This window comes from Trichomycterus rosablanca, chromosome 2 (genome assembly GCF_030014385.1).
Source record: "Trichomycterus rosablanca isolate fTriRos1 chromosome 2, fTriRos1.hap1, whole genome shotgun sequence".
NCBI classification, from domain to species: Eukaryota; Metazoa; Chordata; class Actinopteri; order Siluriformes; family Trichomycteridae; genus Trichomycterus; species Trichomycterus rosablanca.
The window spans coordinates 37887323-37910361 of NC_085989.1; the positions used below are offsets into that span (position 1 = coordinate 37887323).

Below are 23039 nucleotides of genomic sequence, written 5' to 3' on the forward strand. Positions count from 1 at the left end.
TATCGTTACATCCCTAATGTCAGCATATGTCTTTTTAAAAATCACAATCACAATATATGCCTCCATGTGTTATTTGACAGTGGTTTTCTGAAGTACTCCTAAATCCATGTGGCTATATTTATCACAGTTGCATGATGGTTTCTCATGTAATGCCATCTGAGAGCTCAAAGGTCACACGCATTTAGCAATTGCCCTACACAAATTGAGCTTTCACAAGATTCCCTAAATCTTTTTACAGTATTATGTTATGAAGGGTAGATGGGAAAAATAGCATTAATTGCAATCTTTCACTAAAAAATGTTCTTTTTGAACTGATTGGCAGTGAGCCGTGACCCATCATTGCTTATAAAGACATTTGATCCTTTGGTGGATTCTCCTTTAATACTTAATTATGATTCCGTCTATTACCAATTCACCTGCTTATTGTGGAAAATGTTCACTTGAATATTCTATAAACATTTCACTCTTAGTTTGCCCCGTCTGTTTTTTGAGTTTGTCATAAGAATCAAATTTTAAATGTGATTATTTTCATCAGTTTATTCTTCTACATCTATCAGTTAAGTAAAAAATTCAAGAGATTTAATGAATCACAGATTCTTTTTTAGTGTTTTACAAAACATCCCAACTTTTTTAGAAATGGGGTTTGTAAATGCTGTTCACTACCCTAATAATGTGTATTTTATAAAATACAAAAAATAGATTTGATATATATGCCTCCTCCGACACAAGTCATAGCCCTGGCCACTTAAAAAAAAAAAAATCTGCCAGCAGTGGGTTCTTATGGAGGAGCATGCTTCTGTCTCTGTATTCTTTCATCCCTTTGCTGGTATCTCAACTACACAGCAGGATTCTCCGTTGCAAAGGCAATGAGGAAAAACCTCATCAAACCTTTTCTTCACCAGACACACCCAACTGTGTTTGTTGAGTGACAGGTCAGGCAAGCAGCTTGAATCTTCAAGGTGGTGGGCTAGCATATTAGACTCTCACACCACTTGAGCGCCTGGGTGTCAATGTGGATACATTTTTGATTTCAGTACAGCACTTGACCCAACACATACCTGATGCATCCGGTGAGAATAGGGGTAAGGGTAAGGCCATCTAACTCTTTTATCATAGTATCCTTTTCACTCATGCAAACAGTAATAAAAAAAGAGCATTGCTGCTATTCTTATAGAAAAAGTTTAAAGTTTATGTTTCAGGTCTCAACAACAGCATTTACAAATAGCAAAAATAAAAATATATAACAACTCCTACAGAGGAAGACTTGTTGCAGAGGAAATTCCATACATGATTACAATCAACAATGCATAATCTACATTCAAGACAATCACTAATAAACCGGCAGGAAAAGCTCTTACATGTCACACTTCCTCACTTTTGTTTACACAGTCAGTAATGGGGTAGGACCACTCCCATGGAGACAGGCACAGTTTCCCACTTTCAATACTTCCAACCAAGGTTCTTTACTAGGACTTTTAACACCATCAACTTCAGCATGTTTCAACCCAAATTCTAGTCACCACATCTGCAGTGTATGAGGGACAATGGGGCTGTTAAGGCACTTTACAATTCAATACTATAACTATAATTCAATGAAATTCAACAATACACAATGGTGGTCTTCCACTTTTTCCAACTACCACTCGATTTGACACTTGCTTACAATCCCAGGATTGTGCTTCAATCTCTGCATTAACAGAGCACTAAGAAATCCTGCTGTAAATCCACTCTATTTCTATTGACAATTTTCTTCTTTGTGACCTTTGTAATTCAAGATGAGTGCAAAAATGGCCAGTTATCTTTAAAAAAAAAAAAAAGCATTTTCTTCCCATTTTTCCTCCCAAATTAGCGCAGTTAATTTGTCTTCCGCTGCTGAGGGGTACCCGATTGCATCCGAGGAGAGCATGTCGCTGACCACGCCTCTTCCGACACGTGCACAGCCCTCCTGTTCTCGCCCCTGCATTCTGCACAGGTGTCTCTTCTGCCAATCAGGGTCGTTACACAGACTATGAAGATCCTACCAACACATAGTCCCGTCGTCCCGCCCTAGCAGATACGGAGGCCTATTAGTATCTGCTGCAGGCCCTGCCAATTATGCCCGCCAGATGGCGCCCAGCTGACCGGTGGCAACACCGGGTTTCGAACTGAGGAGTTCAGAATCTCGATAAAGATTTCTTATTTTTGATAAATAAAAGAGACAATATGCAGTATTCAATTACCCTGATTGCATTACACTTCCCCTCATCCAATACAACCCTCCACTGCTGACTGAGGACCTTCGCAACTGACACCCCCCCCCCCCCCAACACGTGAGCATTATCGACTGCATCTTTTCACCTGCACGAGGCACTGTGCATGAAGCGCCACACCCTGATCAGCATTATTCCGCAACTCTGTGCAGGCACCATCAATCAGCCAGCAGAGGTCGTAATTGCACCAGTTATAAGGGCCAGTGATAGCTCAGTGGTTAAGGTACTGGACTAGTAAACAGAAGGTTGCTGGTTCAAGCCCCACCACCACCAAGTTGCCACTGTTGGGTCCCTGAGCAAGGCCCTTAACCCTCAATTGCTTATCGTGTTCCGCTCATTGTGTAAGTCGCTTTGGATAAAAGCGTCTGCTAAATGCTGAAAATGTAAATGAAAATGTAAATAAGGAACCAATCATTGTTCATGTAGGCGCCCAGCCCAACCGGATGGCAAAGCTGAGATTTGATGCGATGTATTCGAAATTCCAGCTCTCACATTTTTTGTGTTCGATTGTGGTTCTAATTTAGAATCAAGGCTGAGTATTAAAATCAGAAATGGTCCAACTTTAGAGTCAAGGCTAAGTATTAAAATAAAAAAAATGGTCCTAATTAAGAGTCATAGGCTGAGTATTAAAATCAGAAACACTGTATACTTTGGGTCGTATTGTGCAAATAACCTCATACTTTAAAGCAGTGCACACACTTTAATTAGCCTGCAAGCATAACAAGGTTCGAGGCTCTTTAGTTGCAATGGTTTGCTTCTGCATCAGTTTGATTGCCTGCTCCTGTCCACAAACCTCTGGATCTGCTTTAGATGCTGTGATAGAGATCAGGTTGAAACACATAATGGGGGTCTGAAAACCTAGTGACCTGCCTTGCTACCTGGGCAACTACCTGAACACCTTTATACAAATTAAATTTAATAAGAATTTGTTTATGCCCCCACCCCCACCCCATAATTAAAGTTTTTGTAAGAAAAGTTGTGTTGCACTGAATGCTGGGATTGTCTTCACTGCTGAGGAAGCACTGGATGCTTCCTCGTTATTTAGTCAGAATATCACTCAGAATAAGGCACCTTAGTAGACAGCATTTTAAGGTGTCTAGACAGCCTGCTTCTTCTCAGCTCACACGCAGGATGACTTAAAAAGCTGTCGATGTAGAGAGCTCACTAAGTTTTCAAACTGACCCAAACATTCTGACTTCTAAAAGGACATTTTTACATATTTATAAACATTTAAAAATGTATAATTCATACTTTATATGTACAAAACATTTAAATAAATATCCACAACTATGAGTTTGATTTTTAAGGCACAGTAAAAATCTAAAAAAATAAAATAAAAAAAAACACATTTAACATTGCCTTAACTTTTACACACAATGCAGTTATTATCAGTGTTATCATCTGGTGGTTCAGCTTAGGGACACCAGTAAGAACCAAACACAGATCAAAGTGAAAAAAAAGACCATACAGTCTTTAAAAACATCTGAACAGTCTTTCAGATACTGGTAACAATATCCACAGTAGTTTCTGCCTCTAGCACCAGCTTCAGACTGGCCGAGGAATGCAACAGACTAGCGCCCGACCCTTCTGACATGTATGCAGTTGTCAGCTGCCTCTTTACACCAGCATATAGTGAGCCCACCACTAATGCTGACACCTTGACCCGTCAGCAGAGATGCTATTGCAGCAGTAATGATGTGAACCCCCTCCCCCATCCCTTTCCCCCGACCTTTCATCCCTCAGACATGGCCAATTTTGTATGCTGGGCTGGATGGGCAGTACTGCTGAAATTTAAACTTTCAGTTGTTCTTTGATGCTAAAAGAATGCATCCGTTTAATTAAACTGGGCTCCAGTGATATAGCACAAAAACAAATAAGGAAAAAAGTAATAAATTAATTATTAAAACTCCACTCACCGAGCCAAGAAAAGCTCGTGCTAAGTGAAATAAAGGTGTAGAGTAAAAAAAATAAAAAATCAGATAAGCACATCCTACACATGGTTCATTGGAATTTTCTTCATGGGAAGTGAGCTGTCCTTGCCATTCTGTGCCACATCGCCATTTTGGGGATTAGGCTTGGCGTCTTGTAGGCTGTAGCGTCCCATCTTGTTGTTTTTGTAGTAGATGGAGTAGATGAAGACGAAGAAGATAGAGATGATCACCACCACAAATGCAACAATACCTGCGATCACGGGCAGGTAGTCCACTGTGTCAGGAAACAAACCAAAAAAAAAAAAACACAACAAAAAATTCCCAATTTAGGTTACAGATACTTTAGATATTGTTTGTCTAATATAAACCAACATGAGTCTGATTTTGACACTTTAGTTTTTTATTGTTTGATAAAAATCATCATGGGTGAAAATAAAGCAGGTGGAAGAAAAGGGAAAACATTAATAAGCAGCATCAGCAGAACAAATCCAAGCGCAAAATCAAATATACCACCCTCAAATTAAATATTGTGATTAGGGATGCACCAATCCTATAATTACTGACCTAAAACAGTGGATTGGTATCAGATCAGACGTAATATTTTCTTTACAAACTGATCTGCTGATGTAGAACCCAAAAAGCAGATTTTCATATTCAAAAAGCAGAATTTGAGTCCACTTTGTATTTTAAATTTTTAAATAGTCTGTTTTTCGCTTTTGGCTGCACTTTTTCTCAATCACACTTCTCTCAGTCTCGCTTTCAGTTTAAAACGTTTCTCACTTATGCTTTTTTTTGTACTCCGCTCATTTACGATTTTCTCGGACACAGACACTATGTAGTCAGGGATTCAAGATTTAAAGTACTCGGCTTATCTCCAGAAGTCAATGACTGACGAGATCCCACCCACTCATCAAAATAGGGCTCATTGGCTGCTGGAAATAAGCCCTGCCATAGCCCCACCAGAACCCTATATTGACGGGTGGGCGGGATCTCGTCACTCATTGGCTGCTGGACATAAGCCCTGACAGAGCCCCGCCAGAACCCTATTTTGACGGGTGGGCGGGATCTCGTCAGTCATTGACTGCTGGAGATAAGCCCCGCTCACCGAGTACCTTAAATCTTGAATGCCTGACAACTGTCTATGTTATTCCAAAGCAAAAACTTGATATACATTTTTGGTTTGTTATCATTCCTTATTGGTCTCCTTTTTCATGTTGGTCATTTCCATCTCTCTTCCAGAGGCAGAGAGTAGCTGGCAAGCGGCGATTTACAGTTGCCTCTAAAGTTTGCAAGATCACAAAGTTGTCAAAACCCTTTTCTTGTAACTTCTGCTTGCTAAATAAAAATTCAGACAACAGCCCATCTCCTTCAGAGGAATTGGAACTATTTTAGGCTGGATTATGGAGATGAAGGATGTCTGTGGGATGTACTCGGTGAGCGAGGCTTATCTCCAGCAGCCAATGACCGACGAGATCCCGCCCACCCGTCACAATAGGGTTTTGGCGGGGCTTGTTTTCAGCAGCCAATGAATGACGAGATGCGTGATTGAGAAAAAGCACAGCGAAAAACAGACTATTTATAAATGTAAAATACAAAGTGGACTCAAATTCTGCTTTTTGAATATCAAAATCTGCTTTTTGGGTTCTTCAAATCTGCTTTTTAGTTCTCAATACTTTTGGCCCTATTTTGACGCCATATATTTTCTACTGTAAATACATTTGATGCTGATTAAAACAAAATGGGTCATCAATTTGAACACAGGACACGGAGAGGGACTGCATTAAATAAACAGCACGCAGAAGCAGAGTACCAGGCTGAAGCTGGCGCTTAAACATGAAACAAAAAGCCAAATAATAATGAAATAGAATTTCCAGTCATAACACAGCTGCATTTAAAGTCTGACAGTTGTGTTCATAATTACCAGCCTCCTGTTAACCTTGTCACGCTTGCAGACCATCAGGGCAAATGCACTTGATTGTCTATTTATGTATAAATAATTAGTGCATGTGCTGCATAAGCTCCTCTGTTACACTCAGTAAAAACCTCAAACTGCTATAAAGCAAAAAATAAAAATGGTTTCTGATGACATTTAGGTTTATATTGAAAGGTGAGTGATGTGCATTTGTGCAATCGTATCCAAACACCACTTTAACATCCTGCAGGCAAAAACTATTTCAACATGCATCAACTATGAGGTTTTTGCAGGGCCCTATGAAACGTGCAAAACTGGAAACACAGAATTACGAATTTGAAAGATAAAAAAAGCTGATTTTAAATATGAATGCAAATATGCCCACAATTAAAGAATTTGGTGGACAATTTTTTTTTCATTCTAAACCTTTATTTTAACAAGCCATGTAAAAAAACCTTAGGACCTATAAAACCCTTAACATAATTAAAAATATAGAAATTTGATCAATTTTGAGAAATGAGGTAATATAACTAAACAAATAAACTAAATAAAAGTCTTTTAAAACACCCCCACATTTATTACTAGTCAAAAAGCTTAAAACTCAGGTGATCAAATGATTAGAACATTGTCGGAGAGGATTTTGAAATAGCCTTTCTTATTTAAACCCCTGGCATTTCCAGAGAGCTCTCCGAGGCCTTAAATCTGTAGATGCATTTGAGTCTGCATAGGGATTTAAAGAGGTCTTCAAATTATGAATCAGCAATTCAACTAAACTAATTTAACAATTAAGAGGAGAACTGGTCATAAGCCTTTCTTTATTATATCTGACGGTGCTAAAGGAAAATGTGAGACCATATGTCCAATAACTGAAGCTGAAGTCGGGGTGAACCACACAACATGACAATGACCCTGAATATGGCTCAAAAAACGGAGTTCTGGAATGGCTAAGTTAAAGCCTGTATCATACTGCAGTGACACTGACATGGTGGTGGTGTGTAAGTGTGTGTTGTGCTGGTATGGTCACTGCTGGCTGCTGGACTGAGAACAGCGCCCTGTGGGCAGCATCCTGTGTCCACTGATGAAGGTCTAGAAGATGACCAACTCAAACAGCAGCAATAGATGAACGATCGTCTCTGACTTTACATCTACAAGGTGAACCAACTAGGTAGGAGTGTCTAATAGAGTGGACAGTGAGTGAACCACGGTATTTAAAAACTCCAGCAGTGCAACTGTGTCTGATCCACTCATACCAGCACAACACACACTAACACACCACCACCATGTCAGTGTCGCTGCAGTGCTGAGAATCATCCACCACCTAAATAATACCTGCTCTGTGGTGGTCCTGGGGTTGTCCTGACTATTGAAGAACAGGGTAAAAGCAGGCTTAAAAAGTATGTAGAAAAATAGATGGACTACAGTCAGTAATTGTAGAACTACAAAGTGCTTCTATATGGTAAGTGGAGCTGATAAAATGGACAGTGAGTGTAGAAACAAGGAGGTGGTTTTAATGTCATGGCTGATCAGTGTATAAGCAATTAAGTTATCACTCCTGCCATAATTTACAAACTGTTGGAACTTGGGTAACAGTGCATCTCAGCGTAATCAAGCATCAGCCACTCAGGAGTTTTAGTGGTTCACATAAAGGAATAGAGATAAAAAAAAGCTAGCTATTAGTCGTCCAAATTGTTTGTTTTATTCTGTTAATTTTGTTATTATGAACATGGTTTCGTTGTTTGTATCTAGCCATGTATGAATTCTGGTAGCTTTCTAATATCATCCATCTGCACCATATCCAAATGATATCATAATAAACACAGTCAATTACAAATCAGTCCACCACCTCTCAGTCTAGACACTTTTGTGTATTTAGTGTTTAAGTGCTGTGTGTTGTATGTGGTTTGAGTTGTGACATTCCCAGTGTTGTCTGGCCATTAACATGTCTACAGCAAAAAAAGAAAAACACAACACATTGTTTTTTCTTCTAATGTCCCTGTAAGTGCATAAACAGAATCAAATCTTGTGATAACAGATGAACATGGGTCGAGGTTTGATATAAATAGCATTGGCACATCCCTATCTCTGAAATTTGTATTTACAGCAGGCCTTCTGGCAAGTGTAACATTTCTGGCAAAGCCTGTAGAACAGAGAGGTGCAAGCGAACCACAAATAGACTTTAACAACCGCGTTGAACATCTTAGTCTGGTAATTTATAAGCGTAGAATACACATGATGTAATGTATTTAGAAAGCAGGCCAGAACGTGAAAGCTGTGTAGCAGAGGCGGGAGTTGTAGTAAAGCTGTAATAAAGCTGTATTATTGCTTAAGTAGATCTACCCAACTTGATTTAACACACCTCATCCAAGCCCTTTTAGTGTATCCAATTGCCCAATTGCATTATGCTTCCTCTCTACTGATGCCAATCCCCGCCCTGATTGAGGAGAGCGAGACTCCGACACGTGTGCAGTAACGACTGCATCTTTTTACCTGCACGAGGCAAGTTCATGTGCGGATCAGCCTTGTGCACGGAGAGCCACACCCTGATCAGCATTATTCCTCAACTCTGTGCAGGCGCCATCAATCAGCCAGCAGAGGTCGTAATTGCACCAGTTATGAGGAACACTGGTCTGGCTTATCCCACCCTATAAACCCTATGTAGCCGGCCAGATGGCAGAGCTGAGATTCAATATGAGAATATGCTTATGTGGGTGGGCTTTGTCATATGCAGACTATGCAGTATGGTGGGCATTGTCAGTAATAACTGGCAGTAACAAATCATTCACTTTTTACAGACATTAGAATGTTTTATGAAATGTCATTAGACTAATTCCAAGGTAATCCAGCACTGCTGTTTTGCTGTTTGCTTTGTTGGCGTCTTAATTAGTGTTCGGTAATGTCAAATTTGACCTTCTTGCTAAATCAATCATCCATTTTTTTTAACTATGTGATGTTAAGGTATAGCTAAAACACCTTTAATCTGTAATCAAGAGGAACTAATAATCTCATCTGGTTGATAAACTTTATTAATTAATAGTGCAACAGAAGGAAGTCTGATTTGAAAGCTTATGGATAGGGGGGCCTGACATCCCTCATTAACAGACTGGCTTTGAGTTCTTCAACACTGAATTAGGAACCTAATTGGTGATTCTAATTGGTAAAGTTATACAAATCTTATGTCGCAAAGAGTTAAAATGACGAGATAATAAAAAGAATATTGTTACCTTTCATGATCACCTGGACTTCTCTGAAGTCAGTACCCATAACATTAGTTGCAGTGCAGTTGAAGATGCCATGACTGTTCGTTATGGTCAAGTTTTCATTTTCAGATATGATCTCAGAGCCAGAGAGCCATTTAATAGTGGGTTTTGGATTACCACCAGCCTTACATACAAGCATCTCTGGATAGCCATCAAACACTGGTACAGTTGCTGGTAGTTTATCTCCATATATTACAGGTTTGTCTACAGTGAAAGAAAGGAGAAACAAAACACCATGTAAGACTGGAATTTCAATGACACCAAATTCAGCTGAGTCAACTTCCCGAATAAATAACACACTGGCTGCGTCCAAAATCGCATATTTAACAGTATGTACTAAATTTGAGCTTGGCCGGTAAAGCAGTACACTCTTTCAGTACACAAGTGTGCAGTATGCACGCAACCTCGTACGTACTACATCCGCCATCTTACCAACGCCAAGTGATGTATGACGTCACATTGCCACAGTTATACCAATTTTAGAATCAGACCAAATTAACTCTGTCGCTCTCCACAAAGCTACTCATTACGTTATTTAGGGTTGTACTTAATCATAATGCCATTCCGCCATCTTTCTTCGCTACGAACACCTTCGCAGCTCCAGTTGCATTATGGGATAGATTATCGGACTGCAAGTGTGCATTGTTTGCATACTCAAAAATGGCTGTGCATGCAGTTTAGTATGGAAGTATGTGATTATGAAAGCAGCCACTCTCTCCATGCTATGGACTTGTGGTAGAGTTGTTTATGTAATACAATGCAGTACCTTCTATTTATTCCACATTTGGTTTTACATTTTCAAGAATATTTAAAATATGTTTACAACTAAGAAAAAAACATGTCTACACTGATATAAAAAAAAATATATGTTGTATAAGATTTGTTCAAAATTTTACACCAACAAGGCATAACATTATGACCAGGTGAAGTGAATAACATTGATTATCTCTTCATCACGGCACCCGTTAGTGGGTGGGATATATTCGACAGCAAGTGAACATTTTATCCTCAAAGTTGATGTGTTAGAAGCAGGAAAAATGGGCTAGTGTAAGGATTTGAGTGAGTTTGACAAGGGCCAAACTGTGATGGCTGGACGACTGGGTCAGAGCATCTCCAAAACTGCAGCTCTTGTGGGGTGTTCCCGGTCTGCAGTGATCAGTATCTATCAAAAGTGCTCCAAAAAAGGAACAGTGGTAAACCCGGTGACAGGGTCATGGGCGGCCAATGCTCACTGATGCATGTGGGGAGCGAAGGCTGGCTCGTGTGGTCCGATCCAACAGATGAGCTACTGTAGCTCAAACTGCTGAAGAAGTTAATGCTGGTTCTGATAGAAAGGTCTCAGAATACACAGTGCATCACAGTTGCAGGGCTGTTTTGGCAGCAAAAGGGGGACCAACACAATATTAGGAAGGTGGTCATAATGTTATGCCTGATCGGTGTAGCTGTAGCTGTAAAGCTCAACCACACAAATGTTTTTAAATGGATGTGTTGGACAAAAAAAAAAAAAGCTTTCAAAAAGTATTTTATCTCTTTAAACAAGCATGTTTGCTTGATATCAAAATTAATTGATTGGTGATTTAGCATTCAGTTGTACTTTTATACATACCTTCTACGATTAAGCTGTTTAAATACAAATAAACTATTAAATGTGATGTTTTTTCAGGGAAGTGATTGTTTTCGAGTCAGATCCTAATGTTTCCTAATGTGAATGGGCCATCCAAAAACAACAAAAGCATATACTGAAACTATGAAAATGAATATCTTGCCAAACATTTTCATTTAAGTTTCTTTTAAGCTTCTCTTTGTGGACCCAAACCATATTTCGAGATATTTTGTATGAATCATTACTTACAGTGCACAGTAATGGTGAGAGGATCTGATTGTACTGTCGGAGCAGGATGAGGTCCATCTGGTCCCAGTTGTAACTTTGCTTCACACCTGTATTGAGCTCCATCATCTGCTCTGTTGGGGGAGATCTGCAGTGTAACAGACTCACTCACTGGTTTCTTGTTGGGGTCAGTAAATGAATTATTTGCCAGCAGAGTTTCTCCTTTGTACCAGTTCACTGTAAGAAGGTGAATAGGAGCAACGTTCTGAACGTCACATTGGAGTTCATACTGTTGGCCTTCTTTCATGGCACCTGTGTGACCAACAGTACTGATAGTAACACTATCTGGTAACTCTGTTGAAGAAAAAACATGTTTTAGCATATAAATCAAATACAGATAATTACATTAGCCAAGATTTTGTGTTTGGTAGCCATTGTTTTCTTTTATCAGATGTGTACTGGAGCTATAAAGCTTATGTAGCTGACAAGTAATAAAGTCTACTCTATCAGTTTGTTTAGGTAACATGAAAAAGTGTGCTAGCCTGTTAGCCTTGTAGCCCCAACAATAATGAATAAGGGAGAAATGTTGTACATTTGATGTTTGCCATGCTATTTAAGCCCTGCCAATAAGCTGAGGTAGCATAAAAAAGCATTTGGTTTGACCTGTCTTGGAGAAAGCATATGTTAGCCCACACCTCCCAGATTAGTAGCTACCATGTGATTTAGTAAGTAGGTGTTCTGTAACCAGCTGTTGCTGTCATGAAAGTATTTTTCCTTTCTTGCCTGTAAATGACTGAGTCCTTTCACACCCATTAATGTCAGAATTACCCGTTTCAGCTTTATCCCCTCTACATGGTGAAAAATTATTGGTGGAAGTAAATGAGGTGAAAAATAATTTTGAATTGCACAAATCACAACCTCTATTTTTTTGTTTTTATTTTACTGTTAAACATTTTGGGAATTTGGTCTGTATATTGGGATACATTAGAGAATTTGTTCAGACATTTTGGTAACTTATTTTACCATCTATATATGCCTAAATGGCCTTAAATTGGTATTTGTAATGTCACATTTGTAATGTCACATGTCAGAACATTGGTTTTATATTAATTTGACTTACAGTTGTAGATCAGAAACAAAGTTCATGGGAAAGACCAACAAAAATGAGAATTATATGATTACAAAATACAAATTTTGACCAATGGGTTAAATGATTTTTCAGGGTGTTGTACATGTCATTACAGTGGGGAAGTATAAATATAAAAAATAAGTTATCTCAAAATGTACTTACTGTACACTGTAATGTTAAGCTCAGATTCCACTTGCTTATCATCAGGAAAATTTGCATAACAAATTGGTTTTATGTCCCAGTGCTGGAGGCTCTCCAACTTCCAAGTGATGAGCTGGACATGTTCTGTTAGAGGCACTGATCCCTGCGTTGCCTCCCAGCCCATCCCCTGATGCTTGAGGTTTGTGCTACAGTTCACAGAGACTGAACTTCCGTGTTCGACCACAACGCTATTCGGATTGATCTGTAAGACTGAGACATGTGTAAAAAACAAACATTTAATTATTACATTCAGCACTGGAGGGCAACAGTTTTCACTTAGTGATTTCCTTCTTCTATTACACTAAATTTAGCATATGAATGTTTGCTACTAAGCTAATCAATAAACCTGGGGTGTTAAAAAAGTACAACTTATTCACAAGTCTGGGTCACTCCTGTATTAGAGTCTGATACTAATACATGAAACATTCAACTGAAATAAAAACTTTACATAGTCTTGTAATGATTTCTGCAAATGTTCTTTCATAAGTTTCTATATGTATTAAAATAACGTGGAAGAAAAATAAGTATTTAGCCACAGAGATTATTCATTTGGTGGTGTAGAAAATGTAACATGTACATGCTTAAGTGTTAGCTGAGGTGAAAGTACATGGCATGTGTAGACAGAAAAAAAATATTAACTTTCATTCTACTTGTTTTGTAGGGCTGTTCCACAAAACGGAAAACATGGACTAAATTATGGATTCAGAAAGTAAAAAGCGATTATGGAATTTACTATGTATGGATAAGGGATTCTGCATCAACACTCCTGGTACTCGGACACTAGGCTTGTTAGATGCAAAAAGAAAAGCTCGGACATTATAACAAGTAAACTGCAGAAATCTTTAGTTGCATGTAAATCACTGCTTGACTGACAAACCTTAAAACACACTTAGTTGACCCTGTGCACTGAATTCCAATGGTTCATAATATAATAAGACTGGGTAATGTTTATGGAGCTGTTAGGCATGCTTCACATTCCACTTCAGAAATAGAAAGATTAGCATGGTTTCCTTCCTGTGGCAACCCAACCTAATCTCTGGGCAAAGTGACGCCATGATAGTGTTAGTTAGCACAGACTTTCCACTAAAATCTCTGGTATAGACAATCGTACGTACATTAACTAGTATGTTTGGTTATTTATTAACATTAATATATGTATCACATTATCATTCACATTTGTTTGATTTCCCCTACCAGTTCCACAATACATGTGTTTTATTGGGAGGAGAAATGTGACACTGCTGAGTTGCGAACAAAGACTTGAGCAAATCTAACTATCAAAAGCACACTGCATATCGAAAGAAATACTTCACATGTTAAACTAAAGAAGAATCAGTCAGGAAGGATATGGAGAGAGTAACTGTATGTGGCCACCACCTGCAAAACAATTCCCTTTTGGGGGTTGTCTTGCTGTTGTCTCTCCATAGCTGCTGTTGTCATTTTAATTTGCACCAAAGCATGTGAATTTAATTCACAATCGCTCACTCTTTCTAACTGGATAGACTGATATCTCTGAAGTTTTACTGACTTGGTGTTATACTGTGATGATTAGGTGTTCCTTTAATTTTTTAGCAAGTCTTTGGCATACCCCCAACACTATTTGTCATAAAGATAGGAAAAGCCATGTACGTTTGGGTCCCTGAGCTGAGATGGCTGACCCTGCGCTCTGACCCCAGCTTCCAAACAAGCTGGGATATGCAAAGAAAGAATTTCATTGTACTGTATATGTATATATGACAAATAAAGTATATCTTCTAAAAAAGTTACTGGATTAGTAATTGAAAGGTCGCTGGTTCAAGCCCCACCACTGCCAGGTTGCCACAGTTGGGCCCTTGAGCAAGGCCCTTAACCCTCAATTGCTTAGACAATATACTGTCACAGTACTGTAAGTCGCATTGGATAAAAAGTGTCTGCTTTTGAAGGTACTGGACTAGTAGGTACTGGACTAGTAACCAGAAGGTCGCTGGTTCAAGCCTCACCACTGCCAGGTTGCTGCTGTTGGGCCCTTGAGCAAGGCCCTTAACCCTTAACTGCTCAGATTGTATACTGTAACTGTACTGTAAGTCGCTTTGGATAAAAGCGTCTGCTAAATGCTGAAAATGGGAAAATGATGTCCTTTTTCCCTCTGAAGTCCATACAGCTTGGAAAACCCACATACTTAAAATCAATTGCGTAGGTAACTGTTCTGTTAACTACCTCTATTTCCAGCCATTAATCAGATCTCTGAGTTTATGTCCTGTGTAAAGGAAAACTCCGCACATCCAGCAACAACTTTTTTACCTTCCCACAAAGCAAACAATATTTGGACAGCCACGTTTGACAAAAACTACATTCAGAAAAAGTCGAAAAAGAAAATAAAACCACACCAGTAGGTTGGCAGCGCAGCAGAGACAGCAGATCCAGAATGAGCAATGTGGAAAATATCCGCTCACTGCACCGATAAGCCATTTCTGTTTCCTACTCCTCTTCTCTAACTGTAACTTTACTGTCCGAGTTCCTCTCAAATGTTGTAACTGAATTCGCTTTCCACTGCTGGGATGAACTGGTTTACCGAATGTAACCCAGTCCGCTAGCTTTAGTAAAACAGAAGTACACTGTCTTACTCTGAACAGCACCGCTACAGAGCAGTTAACATGGTTGCCAGGTTGAACGTGTTTCCCCTCTGTTCCGACCGTTTTTAGGCATTAACCCATAGTGCGAATTACGGCGAAGGAGGGTTAGGCGAGGGGGGGGGGGGTCGTTAAGTTAACTCCCCCAAGTGTCACTGTAAAATTAAAATTCCGCGTTGACCTAAACTAAAACTTACGATAGCAACGCTCTACCAAGCACGGTGTGATTAAAAATACAAACACTGGCAACCATGAGTTTAAGAATTTACCCCCATCTCCGGTATCAATTACCAGTGTCAGTAGGTTCAATAAAACCAGGCTTTCCCTTTACTAGGATCTGACTGTGTTATACACTGTGCAGGAGGCTGATAATGGACTGCTTGATACAAATTAATTAACCGTTTAAATTATACATTAAAAAAAGAAAAAAGTGTGCTTTTTCCCACATTAGTATAAATGTTGGCTTAGTCACATTTTGGGTTTTACTCACATATGTATAAAGTTTAGGAAGAACATGTTTTAAATGTATTAAAAAACCCTTTTGTTTAAAGAAAAGATAATGCATTACAACATTTCCCATTCAAAATACCCAAACATGCATATTCCCCTCTAATATCATTTACATTCACACACCTGAATAATGTTTTAGCTGGTAATAAACATTATAATAAAAATCTCATCTGGATAATAAACTTTATTATTAAATACAGAGCCTGACATCCCTTTCATCAAAAGACTGGCTTTAAGTTCATCAACACTGAATTTTTAAAGTTATGCTCTTAAAGGAAGATTTGATGTCTCATAATGAAGAGTTAAAATAACAGGAATTAAAAAAATATTCTTACCATTCACAATCACCTGGACTTCTCTGAAGTCAGTACCTATAACGTTAGTTGCAGAGCAAATGAAGATGCCATCACTGTCCGTTATGGTCAAGTTTTCATTTTCAGATATGATCTCAGAGCCAGAGAGCCATTTAATAGTGGGTTTTGGATTCCCATCAGCCTTACATGCAAGCATCTTTGGATAGCCATCAAACACTGGTACAGTTGCTGGTAGTTTATCTCCATATATTACAGGTTTGTCTGCAGTGAAGGAAAGGAGAAACATAACACAATGTAAGATTGAAATGAAAAAAAAAAAAAAAAACATAGGTCCACTTGTGCAGAGATTAACAAGCAGCCCATAGCCCACTAAGAGTCCATAGTGACAAAAACTCTCATTCACTTTCTTAACCGCTTATCCAGTTATGGTTGTGGGGGGGCTATCTCAGCTTTTCAATGGGCGCAAGGCACACAGTAACAACCTGGACGAGGCACCAGTCCATCGCAGGGCAGACACACACACATACACAACCGTTCACCTATAGGGCAATTCAGTGTCTCCTATTAACCTGACTGCATGTTTTTGGACTGTGGGAGAAAAACCAGAACTACGGACAGAAAGGACCCAAACCACCCCGCCTGGGGATCGAACCCAGGACCCTCTTGCTGTGAGGTGACAGTGCTACCCACCGAGTCACCGTGCCGCCCCTGACAAAAACAATCAGACAAAAACAGCTTCAGTTTGTGATTCAAATGCACAATAGTTCTGTCCTTTAAGATTAGGATAATTTAACTGCATGAAACATTCTATCTGCTATTAGAACACTAGCACTGTCTCTGAATAAAACTGGTGCATGCACACTACTCAGTGTGACCTCCGTACCTCTGCTCTCAGCTCAAATGGTCAATTGTTGGAAATAAATTTTGATTAACCTTGTAGCTAACAAAGTTAATCAAACAATGACTTGTTTGTCTGGTTGAGTAAACATCCTTATTCACAACATACAGTTTAAGTGTGTTGTTTTTCATATATCCACCTCACTACTTTTAGGTCTAGTAAATACTCACTGAGTTCAGTTTATCACCACTGTGACAAAAACCCACAGTAAAATTAAGAAATGACACTTAATGGCACTAAAGAGCTCAGTGGTGAAAGTACTGGACTATTGATCTAAACCTAATAAACAGAATAAAAGTCTGATTATTTTATGATGGTGTAGCAGCTGTAGGTGTATTAGAGTTACAGCAGCTGTAAAGCACATCCACCTGGGACTAATTTTGCCACATTATAAAGAGTTACACACCAGTAGGGGATGTGTTCTTACAAAAAGGATGTGTTGGACTTTACATTTAGCAACAAACAACAAGCATGCCTGTTAATATGTTGGTTGATTTAATAGAAATACCTACAACAATTAGGCTGGTTACAAAAAAAATGAAGAAATAATAATTATATAAATCCCTCATATTTTTTTCATGCAAGTGCTTGTTTTAAAGTCATCATCTAAGTTTCTTAATCTGAATAATTTGCCAAACATTTTCATTAGTTTTTTTTTTTACTTCTCTTTGTGGATACAAATCATATACAGTAGTTATATGATTAATATACATTAATTGGTTCTGAAGGGTTGTTCTTAAGTCAAAATGTTTGCTGGTTAAACCTATTTTTCCCATAAGAAATAATGTAAGATGTGTGCCAGACCTCCTAAACCACCCCCCTACCTAATTTTTCAAATTTCTTAAATGGTCTTTTTTGTTATAAATACAAGTATATTTTCCCTTAAATTTTAAATGATAGAATAGACACTCCTGTAATAAACAATAATAAACAACAATACACAGTAGTACTGTACATAAAACACACATCACATTTTAGTACAGTACGTGTGCTGTACTATACACCATAATAAATGTCCTTTTTATATAAAATGTATCTACCAGAAACAACAATAACTCTCATATTTCTCTATTATTTCCTTCTTTATTTCAATAGTGTTGTATTTTGTAGGTGTAATTGCACGAAATAAAGAATACTTTACTCAGTGAATTCTTTTTTTCTCTCTCACTCACTGCCCCCGTTGTCTGATACACAGTGACAGCTACTGGCAGGAGTAATTATACAACAACAAATAGTGAATTTTTCATTTTCTCACCACTGCACTTCCTCTGCACCTTCTTTGGGGATATTTTAATATTGAATTTTACAAAATATAAAGAAAACACCGTCCGCTGTCCGAAAGTTCGCTCACTGTATATATATATATATATATACTGTAGATGAGCAGCAACTTTACTGAGTAAGATCTTCTTAAAGCAACTCTAAGCAACTCTTCCTACTACTTTTCTTCCTACTGCTCATGTAACTGACGTGTTTAATAATAATAATAATAATAATATTAATAAAATCTAAATAAATAATGCATGCAAAACTGTCCAACTGTTTTTGGAATATGTTGAAGGCCTAAAATGCAGGAATGGATATGTAGTAACAAATGAAATGACCAGACAACAAAAATGGACTAAATAACTTGGGTTCAGACTGTCTGCAAAGATGTGTGTGTGTGTGTGTATATACAGTATATATACTGTATATATATATATATATATGTATATATATATATATATATATATATATATACAGTATATATATATATATATATATATATATACAGTACATATATATACAGGGGTTGGACAAAATAACTGAAACACCTGGTTTTAGACCACAATAATTTATTAGTATGGTGTAGGGCCTCCTTTTGCGGCCAATACAGCGTCAATTCGTCTTGGAAATGACATATACAAGTCCTGCACAGTGGTCAGAGGGATTTTAAGCCATTCTTCTTGCAGGATAGTGGCCAGGTCACTACGTGATGCTGGTGGAGGAAAACGTTTCCTGACTCGCTTTTCCAAAACACCCCAAAGTGGCTCAATAATATTTAGATCTGGTGACTGTGCAGGCCATGGGAGATGTTCAACTTCACTTTCATGTTCATCAAACCAATCTTTCACCAGTCTTGCTGTGTGTATTGGTGCATTGTCATCCTGATACACGGCACCGCCATTGGATGCACATGGTCCTCCAGAATGGTTCGGTAGTCCTTGGCAGTGACGCGCCCATCTAGCACAAGTATTGCAACAGTCTGGGTGGTACGCTTCTTTGGGGCTTCTCCACACCGTAACTCTCCCGGATGTGGGGAAAACAGTAAAGGTGGACTCATCAGAGAACAATACATGTTTCACATTGTCCACAGCCCAAGATTTGCGCTCCTTGCACCATTGAAACCGACGTTTGGCATTGGCACGAGTGACCAAAGGTTTGGCTATAGCAGCCCGGCCGTGTTTATTGACCCTGTGGAGCTCCCGACGGACAGTTCTGGTGGAAACAGGAGAGTTGAGGTGCACATTTAATTCTGCCGTGATTTGGGCAGCCGTGGTTTTATGTTTTTTGGATACAATCCGGGTTAGCACCCGAACATCCCTTTCAGACAGCTTCCTCTTGCGTCCACAGTTAATCCTGTTGGATGTGGTTTGTCCTTCTTGGTGGTATGCTGACATTACCCTGGATACCGTGGCTCTTGATACATCACAAAGACTTGCTGTCTTGGTCACAGATGCGCCAGCAAGACGTGCACCAACAATTTGTCCTCTTTTGAACTCTGGTATGTCACCCATAATGTTGTGTGCATTGCAATATTTTGAGCAAAACTGTGCTCTTACCCTGCTAATTGAACCTTCACACTCTGCTCTTACTGGTGCAATGTGCAATTAATGAAGATTGGCCACCAGACTGGTCCAATTTAGCCATGAAACCTCCCACACTAAAATGACAGGTGTTTCAGTTATTTTGTCCAACCCCTGTATATATACAGTGTATCACAAAAGTGAGTACACCCCTCACATTTCTGCAGATATTTAAGTATATCTTTTCATGGGACAACACTGACAAAATGACACTTTGACACAATGAAAAGTAGTCTGTGTGCAGCTTATATAACAGTGTAAATTTATTCTTCCCTCAAAATAACTCAATATACAGCCATTAATGTCTAAACCACCGGCAACAAAAGTGAGTACACCCCTAAGAGACTACACCCCTAAATTTCCAAATTGAGCACTGCTTGTCATTTTCCCTCCAAAATGTCATGTGATTTGTTCGTGTTACTAGGTCTCAGGTGTGCATAGGGAGCAGGTGTGATCAATTTAGTAGTACAGCTCTCACACTCTCTCATACTGGTCACTGAAAGTTCCAACATGGCACCTCATGGCAAAGAACTCTCTGAGGATCTTAAAAGACGAATTGTTGCGCTACATGAAGATGGCCAAGGCTACAAGAAGATTGCCAACACCCTGAAACTGAGCTGCAGCACAGTGGCCAAGATCATCCAGCGTTTTAAAAGAGCAGGGTCCACTTCAGAACAGACCTCGCGTTGGTCGTCCAAAGAAGCTGAGTGCACGTGCTCAGCGTCACATCCAACTGCTGTCTTTGAAAGATAGGCGCAGGAGTGCTGTCAGCATTGCTGCAGAGATTGAAAAGGTGGGGGGTCAGCCTGTCAGTGCTCAGACCATACGCCGCACACTACATCAAATTGGTCTGCATGGCTGTCACCCCAGAAGGAAGCCTCTTCTGAAGTCTCTACACAAGAAAGCCCGCAAACAGTTTGCTGAAGACATGTCAACAAAGGACATGGATTACTGGAACCATGTCCTATGGTCTGATGAGACCAAGATTTATTTGTTCGGTTCAGATGGTCTCAAGCATGTGTGGCGGCAATCAGGTGAGGAGTACAAAGATAAGTGTGTCATGCCTACAGTCAAGCATGGTGGTGGGAATGCCATGGTCTGGGGCTGCATGAGTGCAGCAGGTGTTGGGGAGTTACATTTCATTGAGGGACACATGAACTCCAATATGTACTGTAAAATACTGAAGCAGAGCATGATCCCCTCCCTCCGGAAACTGGGTCGCAGGGCAGTGTTCCAGCATGATAATGACCCCAAACACACCTCTAAGACGACCACTGCTTTATTGAAGAGGCTGAGGGTAAAGGTGATGGACTTGCCAAGCATGTCTCCAGACCTAAACCCAATAGAACATCTTTGGGGCATCCTCAAGCGGAAGGTGGAGGAGCGCAAAGTCTCGAATGTCTGCCAGCTCCGTGATGTTGTCATGGAGGAGTGGAAAAGCATTCCAGTGGCAACCTGTGAAGCTCTGGTAAACTCCATGCCCAGGAGAGTTAAGGCAGTTCTGGGAAATAATGGTGGCCACACAAAATATTGACACTTCAGGAACTTTCACTAAGGGGTGTACTCACTTTTGTTGCCGGTGGTTTAGACATTAATGGCTGTATATTGAGTTATTTTGAGGGAAGAATAAATTTACACTGTTATATAAGCTGCACACAGACTACTTTTCATTGTGTCAAAGTGTCATTTTGTCAGTGTTGTCCCATGAAAAGATATACTTAAATATCTGCAGAAATGTGAGGGGTGTACTCACTTTTGTGATACACTGTATATATATATATACAGGTCCTTCTCAAAAAATTAGCATATTGTGATAAAGTTCATTATTTTCCATAATGTAATGATAAAAATTAAACTTTCATATATTTTAGATTCATTGCACACCAACTGAAATATTTCAGGTCTTTTATTGTTTTAATACTGATGATTTTGGCATACAGCTCATGAAAACCCAAAATTCCTATCTCAAAAAATTAGCATATTTCATCCGACCAATAAAAGAAAAGTGTTTTTAATACAAAAAAAGTCAACCTTCAAATAATTATGTTCAGTTATGCACTCAATACTTGGTCGGGAATCCTTTTGCAGAAATGACTGCTTCAATGCGGCGTGGCATGGAGGCAATCAGCCTGTGGCACTGCTGAGGTGTTATGGAGGCCCAGGATGCTTCGATAGCGGCCTTAAGCTCATCCAGAGTGTTGGGTCTTGTGTCTCTCAACTTTCTCTTCACAATATCCCACAGATTCTCTATGGGGTTCAGGTCAGGAGAGTTGGCAGGCCAATTGAGCACAGTAATACCATGGTCAGTAAACCATTCACCAGTGGTTTTGGCACTGTGAGCAGGTGCCAGGTCGTGCTGAAAAATGAAATCTTCATCTCCATAAAGCTTTTCAGCAGATGGAAGCATGAAGTGCTCCAAAATCTCCTGATAGCTAGCTGCATTGACCCTGCCCTTGATAAAACACAGTGGACCAACACCAGCAGCTGACATGGCACCCCAGACCATCACTGACTGTGGGTACTTGACACTGGACTTCAGGCATTTTGGCATTTCCTTCTCCACAGTCTTCCTCCAGACTCTGGCACCTTGATTTCCGAATGACATGCAAAATTTGCTTTAATCCGAAAACAGTACTTTGGACCACTGAGCAACAGTCCAGTGCTGCTGTTTCTGGTTCAAAAGTGGCTTGACCTGGGGAATGCGGCACCTGTAGCCCATTTCCTGCACACGCCTGTGCACGGTGGCTCTGGATGTTTCTACTCCAGACTCAGTCCACTGCTTCCGCAGGTCCCCCAAGGTCTGGAATCGGCCCTTCTCCACAATCTTCCTCAGGGTCCGGTCACCTCTTCTCGTTGTGCAGTGTTTTCTGCCACACTTTTTCCTTCCCACAGACTTCCCACTGAGGTGCCTTGATACAGCACTCTGGGAACAGCCTATTCGTTCAGAAATTTCTTTCTGTGTCTTACCCTCTTGCTTGAGGGTGTCAATGATGGCCTTCTGGACAGCAGTCAGGTCGGCAGTCTTACCCATGATTGCAGTTTTGAGTAATGAACCAGGCTGGGAGTTTTTAAAAGCCTCAGGAATCTTTTGCAGGTGTTTAGAGTTAATTCGTTGATTCAGATGATTAGGTTAATAGCTCGTTTAGAGAACCTTTTCATGATATGCTAATTTTTTGAGATAGGAATTTTGGGTTTTCATGAGCTGTATGCCAAAATCATCAGTATTAAAACAATAAAAGACCTGAAATATTTCAGTTGGTGTGCAATGAATCTAAAATATATGAAAGTTTAATTTTTATCATTACATTATGGAAAATAATGAACTTTATCACAATATGCTAATTTTTTGAGAAGG

The 23039-nt window shown here is 39.5% G+C and overlaps 1 protein-coding gene across 1 annotated transcript in view; it reads right to left on the bottom strand.

The window, feature by feature from the left end:
- The window catches only part of icam5 (intercellular adhesion molecule 5), a 57022-nt gene that overhangs the window by 18614 nt on the left and 15369 nt on the right, over window positions 1-23039 (bottom strand). The window contains exons 8-11 of the mRNA XM_062986296.1: window positions 15962-16201; window positions 12469-12717; window positions 11202-11531; window positions 9314-9553 (exon numbers count right to left, since the gene is read on the bottom strand). Coding sequence (XP_062842366.1) covers window positions 9314-9553; window positions 11202-11531; window positions 12469-12717; window positions 15962-16201 — 1059 coding nt within the window. The remainder of the gene's footprint in view (window positions 1-9313; window positions 9554-11201; window positions 11532-12468; window positions 12718-15961; window positions 16202-23039) is intronic.